Here is a 14,467-nt window from a genome sequence, read left to right on the forward strand (position 1 = left end):
TCGTCAATAGACATGTATCTTAATTGTCTACACAATATTTGTCAAGCTAATTTCCCAGGAGTTAAGAATCATTCGACAATAGACACGTATCTTAATTGTCTACACAATATGTGTCAAGTTAATAACCCAGGAGTAAAGAATCCTTCGACAATAGACACTTATCTTAATTGTCTACACAATATGTGTCAAGCTAATAACCCAGGAGTTAAGAATCCTTCAACAATATACACATATCTTAATTGTCTACACAATTTGTGTCAAGCTAATATCCCAGGAGTTAAGAATCCTTCGACAATAGACACTTATCTTAATTGTCTACACAATTTGTGTCAAGCTAATATCTCAGGAGTTAAGAATCCTTCAACAATAGACACTTATCTTAATTGTCTACACAATTTGTGTCAAGCTAATATCTCAGGAGTTAAGAATCCTTCAACAATAGACACTTATCTTAATTGTCTACACAATATGTGTCAAGCTAATAATCCCAGGAGTTAAGAATCCTTCAACAATAGACACTTATCTTAATTGTCTACACAATATGTGTCAAGCTAATAATCCCAGGAGTAAAGAATCCTTCGACAATAGACACGTATCTTAATTGTCTACACAATATGTGTCAAGTTAATAATCTAGGAGTTAAGAATCCTTCGACAATAAACACTTATCTTAATTGTCTACACAATATGTGTCAAGTTAATAATCCAGGAGTTAAGAATCCTTCGACAATAGACACTAATCTTAATTGTCTACACAATATGTGTGAAGTTAATAATCCAGGAGTTAAGAATCAGTTTAGCAGAGACTATTAAAGATCTGCCTATCAACTCCAAAGTCTCTAAATGACTAAAAACATACAGATTTAACAAAAAACAACCACTGAGGAGGTTTCTGACTTGGGACAGACACATGACTATGTAGCTGGGTATAATTATTTTTTTTAGATCTCAATCCCACCCCTTTTTTAAAACTCAACTAGTGGCATAAAAAATGGTCCCCCAAAATGAAATCGCATCATTCATTGTGGCAACTTATAACAACTTGTACGAAAACAATAATGAACAGCAATACTTTAGTGACATAAATATAGTCCAATATGAAAATAAAGATGTGGTATGGTTGCCAATGAGACAACTCTCCACCAGAGCCCAAATGATGTAGAAGGTTAGCAACTATAGGTCACTGTATGGTCATTAACAATGAATGAGCTCATATTGCATAGCAAGCTATAAAAAGCCTTTAAGGATGTATTCTTCTGATGTTTCAGTCTCATTGAAATCTCATTCGAGAATTATTTCCAAAACATATGATACAAGTTGAAAATATCAATGAATTTAAGATATATTATAATCAAGCTAAACTATGTGAAAAAATTGTGTACTTACAATTTGCAGTTTTTGAATAATGAAATTTTTAAATTTTACAATCAATCTGGTCAGTGTCATCAGCCAAAATATTGAGAAAATGGATGAGGGGTACAAAAAAATGATTTTACCAAAAATATGTACATCCCATATCAATTTTTTCTTTTCAAAATTCTTAGATATGCATTTTTTCAATCATTTATAACAAAGAAGTTGAAATAATATGCTTTTTGTTCTAAAAAAAAAAAGAGAAAAATCCCAAATTTTCAAAATTGACAGCATGGTCAATTTGATATGAAAAAGCAACAACATTTTTTAAAATTTTCTAATATTAACACCAACCTATAGTTTTTTTTAGTTAAATTTATTCAAATTGGTCAACTTCATCTTTACTGAAAGTATGAAAAAAAGTTTAATTGTGAAACTGTGATTTTTTTCATGATAATAGCCAAAAAATGGGTAAAAATTGATGAAAATGGGAAAATCAGTAAAAATGGGGTACTTTCAAATGGCCGTAGCAAACAAAGAAGTGTACCACCTTATGAATTTTACTTCATCAATTACTTTCTTAGTCATATAAACCCCAAAATCAGGTTAAGAAAAAAATTTAATTCAGAAATTTATGGCTCCTCAGAGGTGTACATCCTTAAATGACAAACCTATTGTTCTGGTTCTAATAATACAGTAAACAGTCACTAGTATAGTGGCAATTAATATAACTTATAACCACTTTTGTGGAAACAATTGTGTAGAGCAATACTTATGGCAGCATAAATATAGTCCACCCTCCACAGTCACTGTTTTGGTGCTAATTATCCAGCCCAAAGTTACTATTACAGTGGCAACAATAAAACCAATGGTCCCTGTCAATGGGGATGGCAACAATAAAACAAATCGTCCCTGTCAATGGGGATGGCAACAATAAAACAAATGGTCCCTGTCAATGGGTATGGCAACAATAAAACAAATGGTCCCTGTCAATGGGGATGGCAACAATAAAACAAATGGTCCCTGTCAATGGGGATGGCAACAATAAAACAAATTGCCACTCTCATGATATCTGGGTAAAAATACAAACAAGTCATTATTATAGTGGCAACAATAAAACAAAATGCCATTCTCATGATATCGGGGTAAAAATACAACCAATAGTCCTTATTTTAGTGGCAACAATAAAACAAATTAACCAGTTCAAGCTGTGTTATTGTAGTACATGTAGTAATAAAATTAATTGCATAAAAAAGCAAACAGCAACTTTGATGAATGGTATTTATACAGTCACTTCTCCTTATAAATTGCCATTGCTGGTGTTGAATTACTTAAGCTACATCTTATTATAAAATTATTGTGACAATCAGAACAAAGATAAATAGATTACAGATACATTTGATATAGTAACTTCTTAAGAACCAGCTTATAGAAGTAACAGTAACAGTGACTAGGAAACTTATTTATTATCTATTTGCAAATGTGAGCTAGTTTCTCAGCTACAATTTATTTTAAGCCCGATAGACCAGAGATGAGATGTAGCTGAGAAACTTCTTCCCAGTTAAATTTTCCTAGGCAACATACATGACACTGGCTTATGAAGTCATCATGTTCACACTATACTCGAGTGAGGAAAACCATTGTCAGTTGAGTCGTTTGAGATGGGAAATTATCACACAAAAATCAAAACAAAATTTAGGAAAATAGTGATTATATATCACACCTTGCTTGGATGTAATAGTCAGTACTTTCACTAAGCCTAAGTTTAATAAAACTGTATGTGGGTACGGGGCTACATTAACATCTCCAACCTAGTATAGTCTCTTACAAACTGTGTGTGGGCACAGGGCTACATTAACATCTCCAAGCTAGTACATGTATAGTCTCTTACAAAACTGTGTAAGGATACAATGATTCATACATTATCTAACCAGAAACTTTAAATTATAAACGCTTTATTGCACTCTGCCAGTGAGATACCCATTTAAATTCTAATATCTTATTTTAAGATGTGTTTTCTCACGTCTTTTATCTTTTCATTTATTACATATTCCATTTTATTCACACCACTATGATAAAATGGATGACAGTTTTAAGATTTTTCCTCCCACCAGTTTATTTGTTTGTGATGGTTATATATAACTACAGTTGATAGATGATAGACATGCATAATTTGACTATAATGAAAGTTGGCTATAAGTCTATTACTAAAGGCTTCAACAATATAATGGTTATAACAGTAACTTTTAAAATGGCATGAAATAGATAAATATCTCAATCCTCAACCAAAGCTGAAGAAAAAAATCAGGTTTGGCCATTTATTTAGGCCCATCTGTTATTGTTGCCTTTACAACATTAATCTACCAAGAAATAATTCTATAGAACTCTTTTCATGTCTGCATGTTTAAGTCATCACTTCTTATTTGGCAATTAATAACAGAATTAAAGGAAGGTATTCCCATTTTTTTCTGAAATTTATCAATTATAATTTTACTTTATATACATAAAATGCGCTCCGCCTGGAGTAGCTGGATAAAACTGCAGAGTTCGAACTCTGAACAGTTGGGGCAAGTATGGACACAATATTCAAGCTTGATACAGCTTTGAATTTGGATAGTGATTAAATATTTGACACATTATAGATTTCTGACACAGAATAAATGTGGTCAGATAACTTAAAAATTTGAAATGGGACATTTAATCTACTTAATGGTCCAATATCCAAAATCTAATTCCATGGTTAGATTCAGCATATAAAAAAATAAACTGCTTCGCCGAGCTCAGCTGGATACGACCGCAGAGGTCCAACCCTGAACAGTTGGGGCAAAAATGGACACAACATTCAAGCTTGATACAGGTCTGAATTTGGATTGTAATTAAATATTTGACACATTATAGGTTTCTGACACAGAATAAATGTAGTCAAAGTACTTGAAATTGGTTATTTGATTTGAATTTATATTCAATTGAAGATTTCTTGCTGTTGTGCAATACTTTGCTGTTGCGCAATACTTAGTAAATCTGTTTACAAACTAAATACAATAATTTACACACCCTGTTTGGTGTGTATCTCCTGCCATATCAGTATTTGTTGTTTTTTCATATAGATCAGAAATAAGTTATGTTAGAACCAGCTTAGCCAGTATTAGAAAAGTCTTGTTTTTGGCCCTTATTTGGTCTCTAGTTTCTTAACGATTAAAGCCACAACCCACAAAATTGACCCCAACCTTCTGTGTGTGGTATGGAACCTTGTGGTACAATTTCATAGAGATCCATTGACTAATACTTAAGTATTTGTCCGGAAACCAGAAAAACCTTGTTCCTCCACCCCAACCCCCTTTTTGCCCCTTATTTCTGAACGATTCGAGCCATAACCCCCAAAGTCAAACCCAACCATCCCTTTGTGATGTTGAACCTTGTGTTTCAATTGCATAGAGATCCATAGACTAATACTTAAGTAATTGTCCATTAACCAGAAAAATCTTTTTCCCCCTTTTTTTGCCCCTAATTTGGGCCATAACCCTCAAAATCAATCCCAACCTTCCCTTTGTGGTATGGAACCTTGTGGTACAATTTCATAGAGATCCATACACTTATACACAAATTATTGTCCGGAAACTAGAAAAATGCCTTTTTTGGCACCTTTTTTAACCCCTAATTCAGAAACAGTTGGGACCATAACCTCCAAAATCAATCCCAACCTTCCTTTTGTGCTATTGAACCTTGTGGTTAAATTTCATAGAGATCCATTCATTTATACTAAAGTTATTGTCCGGAAACCAAATGTCTTTGGACGACAATATGATAGCAATATACGAACGCAAATTTTTTGCGGTCGTATAAAATCTACAATTAATAGACAAGAGGTAACTTCTGACTGAATTCTGATTGAAGCCCAACTGTTGGGCAATATATATAAAAATAAGGGTATGTGGTATGATTGCCAATGAGAGAACTATCCACCAAAGTTCAAATGGTGGATGTAAGTTGGTGATGGACATATTATGAATCTATTCCTTCGATAAGTCTTCTGTTTTAATTTAAAAGTAAGTTTAACAGATATCAATTAAGCTGTTTTATCTTAAATATTAAGCTAATTAAAACATTAAATGAAAAATTTATGAAAATGTGTAAAGAACTTTTAAATGTCCCAGAATGAGTGACCTTGGCCTGGTCAATGTTTTTTGAACCCCATGGTTTTGCTGTCAAAATGAACTTTCCGAGGTCACTGCTGAAGACCTTCCAACAGCTGTTACTGTAAGATGAAGAACAACCAATAAATCATATGTTTCCTTTATTGTATAGATTTCAAATATTTCACAAGATTGAAATATTAATTCATCTTATATTTTTTACTTGTAAATAATACAAAAAAGATCTATATAACATGTATAAATAACATGTATAAATGTATGGAGTTTATATATATTCAAACTGTTTCTACTTTGTACTTATAATTTTATTATATTATTTTTTTTCTAAAATAATGTCTAATATTGTAGTATGCTCCTTGTGAGCCCATTTAATGGAAATAAAATATCTTCTACAACGTCAAAGTTATAATTTTTTTTATTAAACAGGTCTCATTTCATTTGAATTTCCTACAATTCTAGCTATTCCAAGTCAGATGTTTGATTGCTTTACTTGGACTTTTTAAAACTGAAATCATATTCAAATTCATATGAAACTGAATTTTTACATTTTCTTAAATTATGTAGTCACAAGTCAAATCTGATAAATTAAGGGAGGCCAAATACGTGCCCTCTACACAAAGATCACTGGCGAATAATTTGCCCTTTATGCAAAGGATCACTTTAAGAAAACAATATCTTGACAGTGCCTTTTACAAACAGTGAGTTGCTTCCAGAGTAAGTTTGATTGTGTTTCAAATTCAATCCATCACTAACTCCTTGTAATAGCAGAATCAGTGATTTTGTAATCTTTTATTCAATGTGTTAGTACCTTTTTCCTTAATAACACTGTGTGGTTTTCACAATAAATAGGTCTAGATTGTGTTTATGGTTTTGTACTTGGAACAGCAATATTTAATGTTAAATCAGCATTTTTTTATTTTATTAAATTTTTTACCATAAATTTGGTACTAAAACAACACAAAAATCGTTTGTAAGAAAGTAGTACATTGTACATACAAAAATAACATGCATTACTAATAAATTGGTATCTTACCAACTCAGACTGTGGATAACAGGATTATATCAGATTAGGTCTAAGCTAATTAATCTTATGGTTCTATCTATTCTAATTTACAGTCAGAAAACATCTCAACCAAACAGAATATGATATACAAACATGTAGGATACAGGTCAAAGACAGCAAACCAACAACACAATTATTAACAGATATCTAGAGGGCAACATATACTCTTCAACAATAGACAGGTTTTTATACAAAAATATTATTCTTTGACTGAATGAAACTAAAATGAAACACCACAACCATTGTGTGAAATTTGGTTTAACAATTTATAAATGAACAAGTGTTGAATAAGTACATGTTCAATCATTTCAAATAAAACAGATAAATTCTTTGAAGAAAGTAAAATTGAGCCTACCTCTTTATGAGTGTGTAACTCGTGTGAAGCTCTACGATGATGATGTGGCGGTGGAGCATCAAGATAGTGGACATGATAATGATTCACATGTCTAGGTGGATGTGGATTATCACGAAATTCCACACGTGAAGGCCTGCGTTGTTGATGCTCTAAGACAAACTGTGCAGAAGTTGAAGTGAAAATATTTGCCATTTTTAGGCAATATAACAATCATTTATGGTAGGTTTGTTTTTATTAAATGCTTGAAATCTGTGTAAATCCAATATAGAATCTGCTTGAAGGCAAACAGAATGTTTTAATACTGCTTGATTACATTGGTCTCTGAGGATTATAGCCATCCAATAATAAGTTACATCATTGCTAATAGCTGTATTTACTCTAATTCACTTAAACTCCCCATCAACAGTTAGTTTCCAAAGCAGAAAATCCTTCTAAAAGGTGAATCACATCCTAGTAATTACAACAATTGTTAATTGTTGACCACCTATCCATGGGATCAATAGATCGGACAGGTTTAAGTGTTGAGAAAAAAAATAATCAATCCTGTCACAACCTTGCATTTAACTGCACAATAAAGTACTTTTATCAATGGAAAAATGTATGGATATCTTTCCTTAGGTTACTACAGGACCTTGCATTAAGTCCTGCGCTGACATTCCATTCCATTAATTTTAAGCTTGTTTCAGATTATTGAAGTAAAAGACAGTTCTCCAGAATTTATCGGAGACAGAACATATAATTGACTTGTTATTAGAATGACAAAAGGAGTATGCATGGCAAGATGATTGTCATTACCGATTTCTTTCTCATGATCTAGCGTTTAATTTCAATGTTTAGATAAATATCATATTTTCCAGTTCAAATTAACTTTTTCCTAATGCAATAGCTATCTTGACAGAGCATACATATATACGTATTTAGATATTTATAATAGTGACAGAACTGATATAATACAACACTTTAAAGCATAAGAAGAGTTAAGGCGAGTATCTCATACAATCTTTAGTAAAGGACAAATCTTTCATAGGGAACTTATTAAATTACTGTGGAATTTTACAAATGACACAAACACAATCAAAATAATTTTGAAACAGTGAAAGATTGATCAAATGAGAAACAAAAGCTAAAAATAATAATTCAAATCTAAATCAATAAATTTCAGAAACAGAGTTTTTCAAATATACCACCAGAGAGGAAAGTTAAAAATTGAAAGTTTTAGTGTTGAAATTTAAGATCTAATCATACAGAAAATTCTAAAATTCTTCAATTTGTACGAAGTTACATTAAACCCTCAGATTATAATGACAAGTGGAAACCTGATATCTAGTTTTAAACTTCTGTATACTAGCTTGAGCACATCAAAAAAGTTGAAAGTTTCAAATTTATTTAGAATGGTATTACATCATCATCATCATCATGTACAAACTTCAATTAATATTATATAATGATGTCTGGAATCTACTCATTTTAAGTTTTAAATTGCCATATATATTTTTTTGACAGGAGTTCAAAGGCTGCCTACATAATGATTGAATTTAATTTTGAAAGTCTTTAATATCAAAGTCTTACTACAGGTATAGCAGAAAATTAGCATTATCAATGAACCATGAAAACAAGGTCACGATCATATATACCCTGTCAGACTGATATGGATTAGCAGCCCTTTATCTTCAATCTTAGACACTGTAGCAGGGAAACTGAAGTAAGATCAAGAACAAAGAACGATTATGCAAAAAGAAACCTCAGACTATAAGGAATCTGTATCTCAGACATGAATGATCCAGCTTTTCTACCGTCTGAAATCTGAAGATTTATACAAATATCTAATGCTGCAGCAAACATCCCTACATCTCAAACAGGTGAGACAAAAATTGAATAATAAAACTCTATATAATATATCCAAGTTTTATAATGCAGGAAATCTTCCCATCTACCCAGTTTCATAAATGAAATAAAAATTCGTAAGGGTTCCGCGGAACCCAGTGTCTCGCCTACTTTTTCTGTTAATTGCAGGCTCAACAAAAATGAGGAAGTAAATCAATAAAAATATTCCTCTTGATACTATCTTTTGATTGTAAGAAGCTTCTGTCCAAGTTTGGTAAAATTCCAGGATAGTTTATGAATCTAATAAATGTTTAAAAACTTTAACTGCAGACTGAATGTAATGTTAATTGGAAGAAAACAAAATTTCCTTCTAGATACTAGCATTTGATCATAAACAAGCTTCTGTCCAAGTTTGGTACAAATCCAAAATAGTATAAGAAAGTTATTAAAATTTTAAAAACTTTAACCACAGAGTGAATATGTTGTTTCCTGGCAGAAAATCTCAGTCCATTTAAAAGTAAAATACGGAAAAAATGGATTAATTTTTTTACAAAATTTCCTTCTAGATACTAGCTTTTGATCATAAACAAGCTTCTGTCCAAGTTTGGTACAAATCCAAAATAGTATAAGAAAGTTATCAAAATTTTAAAAACTTTAACCACAGAGTGAATGTGTTGTTTCCTGGCAGAAAATCTAAGTCCATTTAAAAGTAAAATAAGGAAAAAGTGAATTTATTTTTTTATAAAATTTACTTCTAGATACTATCTTATGATCATAAACAAGCTTCTGTCCAAGTTTGGTACAAACCCAGGATAGTTTAAGAAAGTTATTAAAATTTTAAAAACTTTAACCACAGAGTGAATGTAATATTTACCGGCAGAAAAACTAAGTCCATTTATAAGTAAAATACGGAAAAAATGGAATTTTATTTTTACAAAATTTACTTCTGGATACTGTCTTATGATCATAAACAAGCTTCTGTCCAAGTTTGGTAGAAATCCAGGATAGTTTAAGAAAGTTATTAAAATTTCCAAAACTTTAACCACAGAGTGAATATTTGTGGACGCCGCCGACGACAACGACGACGACGACGCCGACGCCGACGGAATGTAGGATCGCTATGTCTCGCTTTTTCGACTAAAGTCGAAGGCTCGACAAAAAGAAGAATGTGTCTGAGGACTAGAATGCCCCGCTCAAGCTTTGCAATGAAAATGGGACAGACAGAAAGATGGAAGGACAGATGGTCAAGGGTAACACTTGATTCCCCCGTCAGTGGCGGATCCAGAGGGGGCGTAGAGGGCGTACGCCCCCCCTTTGCTTGCACTTTTTTTTTTTTTTTTTTTTGTAAAATGATTAATCAGACTAGACTTCGCGAACTTTGCCATTTCCCGTGTATTTAATTTTTATGCGACAATTCTTTACTTATAAAGATATTTTTCGCTCGTATTTACTGTAATATATTATTGATTATGTCAAAGTCATGTGATTCGCTACGGTGGAGTTGACCAGTACGTCGAAAAAAAACGTCACTCAGTCATTTTGAAATTCAAATTACAGTAACACATTGCTTAGGCTGAGGATGACAAGCATGACGCTTCAGTAAGCTGGGTATAGATTTAAAGTCTAAGGTACGGACCATTTGATTTGAGGGGGCAGTCTGAGATATTTTAGAGAAAAAATTCTGACCCTGATTTTTGCCTTAAACAAAAATTCTGGCCGTATCTGGATTGAAAACAATAATCTTGTCCACTTTTTTGCTATTAGAAAAAAGTATTTTCAACAAAATTATTTAGCAGAAAATGAACATGATGAATAAAAAACGGGCGTAATTATTTTTTGGGGGGTTGCATGTGAATCCCATATCTGACCGGAATGTCTGTTTCGCCGAACTGATATACTGAATACTTTTTTCAAGGCCCGACAGCAACCTGCCTGCTGGGTGTGGCCTATATGTCTCCATGTGTCGACCGTCATTCACAACTTCATTGTCATTTCCGACTCATTCGTAGCCTTTGGTTGATTTGGAACCCCTCACTTCCTTTGTTGGTTGAAACATTTCAACCAAACATTTGGATAAAAATTGCTTGTTTGTCTTTCTTCGTGTCGGTCGTATTGTAAATTTCATTGAATAGCCGTATATCTTGTTTACAACAAGAAATCTGTGAGGTTATGCTAACTAACCATACAACAAACGAGAATTTTCCATGTCCATTTTTTACTGACAAATCCCACATCAAATATATTAATTAGTACATAGCTTTGGATCCATCCAATCATTTTATAATAGACAATTAATGGAGAGAATACGGCACCAAAAATGTCCAACCCCTACACTTTAACTTTAAAATGCATTTTACACTTATTTTATGTTTTTTTAGCCAAAAAAAAGGTCAAAAAAAATTTTCGCCTCGCTCCGCTCCGCGAACTTTAATACTACGCCCCCCCTTTCCAAAATCCTGGATCCGCCCCTGCCCGTCGTCTGGGGCATCAAAAAACAATAAGATACAAATGAAATTTTAAAGAGAGAGCAAAGAATTGAGCAAAATTTCAAGTTTTCCATCAAAGAATCGATTGGCAAAATTGAGACTATTATTTTTCATTTTAAAAAAAATTTGCAAAAACAAAATCAATTTTTTACTTCATTGTTTGTGATAAGTTTTCAATTCTAAATCTTTTTTTTAAGGGAAATGGGGGAAATAGTGTAAATCTAAGAAGTTTTGTCTGCAGGATGAGATCTTTTTTATCCAAAACTTAATCTGTCAAAAAAGGGCAAAGAGTGCCTCCAACAAAATGAAATTCAATTTGCCTAAAACAATGACTGATCATCTGCTATGAACTTATGGCACATAAATATGATAAACAACTGACAAATAATGCACATGCAAAATGAAACTGTCACATAAAAGAAAGTTGAATGGCATATCTATTTAGAAATGACTACTTCTATAGACCAGGTTGTATCATTCTTGTGTCACTGGATAACATTAATAAGTAGGTTTTACCAGACATACAACACCAAAGATTGACAACTCTATTTAATGACCATATCATTTATTGAATACCATCCAAATTTCTCCTTATTTTTCAAACTACTTTTTAACGGACCTTTTGTTTTAACTTTTGCTCATTTTTAGAAGTTTTCCAAATATGTTATAAAAAGTTTGAAACATGGATCTTTTAAAATAGAGATTAATGAGCAATGTCTAATGTTGACATCAAGATATTGAACATTCAACAAAGTCAAGGATAGAGAGTTGTTGTTTGGATGGTTGATACTAGTTTTTGGTTTTTGACAGTATATGCAATTATGAAACAATAAAACATGAAAATTGAAATGATTTCACGAAATGGATTTGCAGGTATTACTAAAATTTATTTAAATAGTTTTTGTGGTTTTTATGATGCAACAATTTTATTTCATACATTAACATTTTTAATAAATCTTGAGGGTTGTGTGATGTAACAAGAATTTGCTTAACTGCCAATCTCTGCAGGTACTTGTATTGTACATGTATGTCTTTGGTTTCACCAATGGAATAATAAAAGATTCAAACCCTGAATTTCAGACAGGAACAGCATGGAGGGGAAGCGGTCTACCTTTACCTCAATATAGAAATGTACCAGATATATTTTGATATAAAGAAAAATTGCATTTTCAAAAATGTGTAAAAAAATGGTGCCATAACACTTAATAGTATTTTCCAGTAAAAATGTCTTAATTGCAGCATAAATTTATGACAAATAGAAAAACAATAAATGATTTTTTACACTTTCTCATCCATTACAGTTTATTAATAGCAAACAACATCTGCAGCTGTGTTGCTAATTAAAACAGCTCTAAATTTTACAACATTCTTGCTTCAAAACTCTATCTATAAATACTCAAGAAATACATTGAAGAGTGCTTTAGCCTCTATATTTCCTGAAACTGTATGGAAAGAAGTGTTCATCTCTGACTAAAAGTGTATGTAATGTAGCATTCAACTCTGACTAAAAGTGAAGTATATGACAATGTTGTGTGGTGAGTTACTGTATGTGTTAACCATCTGTCAGATAAAGCACTGTTATAATGGTAATTACTAATGCTATTTACATCACAGACTTCTGCCCTTTATACACAGACTATTCTCTGCAATTGTAATTTGTTTTTGGTTCAGAATTTTTTGTTAGCCCTGTCACTAATCAGATAGAGTATGTTTACCTTCCTTCTAAATGAATAATTATTCTCCTAAACTTTTTCATCTTGACTGTGAAAACAATGTGTAGCAGGAGTTTTGTCTCCAAGTTTGAATGATAAATCATGGGTTTTAAAAATACATCATACAATTTGATTTACCTAAAAACTCATTTGCATCAGTCAAGTTTCTTTTATGTAGAATACAATTCAAATTGACAAAAAATAACAGGAAAACACATTAGCCCTTCTGTAAATCTTAAATATTTCTATTAGCTACATTCTAATTTGTGAAATATTTCAAGGATTTATTAAAGTTTACACTTCCTATCTGTTTGAATGATAGTGACATTTAATGGCCCCCATGTACCTTTGAATGTCATAAATTGTTCAATCAATTCCCTCCAGTATTATATAATATCACATTTACATGTTTGTCAACAGACTGTTCCAGATATTGTAATATCTTGGGATACAAAAATATTTTTTATCCCATATTCATTCTTGGATTTGCAATCTTTTGTATCTGCAAATTCTAAGAGGGTCAAGAAGGATGTGCTGTTGTAAAAGGTTGTAGTCTGAAATTAAGCATGTTTTTTGTTTAAATAACTTAAAATCTTAGGTTTAAAGAATTTACTTAATTTTTCCAAGGACATATTATATAAATACTTGATTTTTCATATGAAATTAAAAAAATGATGTGAAGTAGATTAAAGGCTAACATTATACAACCACAAAGCCTTCAAACCAATACCTGCATACTTAAGATTATAAACATCTTTTTTGTAATGTAAGCCAATGGCAAAACATCTATAATGTTTTAAATGTAAAATTTACTAGAAAATTGTTTACACCTTTCAACATCATTCAAGCATAAGAATTCCTATAACATCTTTAATCATAATATTTGCCACTGAGGCTATATATTATTTTTGTTGTCACATCTTTAAAAAACATAATTTATCTTAGCTTGATATTAATTCTTTTTTATTTTTGGCCAAAAAAATGTTTTTTAAATCAACAAATATTTGAAAGTGTGCACTAGAAATAATTAAAATTTAATCAATTCCATTAATTAAATTGAAAGTCTAGACAGGTAGAAATCAATCACAGGTGTTCCGGAAGTACAGGTAGACGTTTTGTAAATAGCATTATTGGACATGTTGGAGGGAATGGGTTTAATAAAGGACCGGGTACCAAGTTGTATAAAATGCGTCACATAATTGACAGATCGACTGACACTGAACAAATCTTGAAAATAAATATAAAAACAAACCTCTTCGTCTGATTCTCTGAGATCCGGATTACTGTCACCGGTCGCTTCCTCTGCTGTCGACATTTTCTGTCTAGATTCCCAAACTTTCTCAATGTTGCAAACTACTCTATAGATTTCAAATTTTAGAGGCACAATGCACCCTCCACAAAAATTACACCCCTATTTCCCTCTAGCGTCTCAACTAAACAACTCTATTCAATGGCGGTAGAAAGGCATACACAGAACAAACCATTCATTACAAACACAGGTGTGACCAGGTAGGCAGTACA

The 14,467-nt window shown here is 31.9% G+C and overlaps 1 protein-coding gene across 48 annotated transcripts in view; it reads right to left on the minus strand.

The window, feature by feature from the left end:
• Window positions 1-14,467, minus strand: part of LOC127708564 (ankyrin-2-like) — a 192,752-nt gene extending 178,285 nt beyond the window's left edge. For all 48 annotated transcript variants that reach the window (XM_052213477.1, XM_052213528.1, XM_052213491.1 and 45 more), the window contains exon 1: window positions 14,199-14,467. In XM_052213477.1, the coding sequence (XP_052069437.1) occupies window positions 14,199-14,261 (63 nt within the window). In that variant the 5' untranslated portion in view covers window positions 14,262-14,467. The remainder of the gene's footprint in view (window positions 1-14,198) is intronic.

This window comes from Mytilus californianus, unplaced genomic scaffold (assembly GCF_021869535.1).
Source record: "Mytilus californianus isolate M0D057914Y unplaced genomic scaffold, xbMytCali1.0.p SCAF_7, whole genome shotgun sequence".
Taxonomy (NCBI): Eukaryota; Metazoa; Mollusca; class Bivalvia; order Mytilida; family Mytilidae; genus Mytilus; species Mytilus californianus.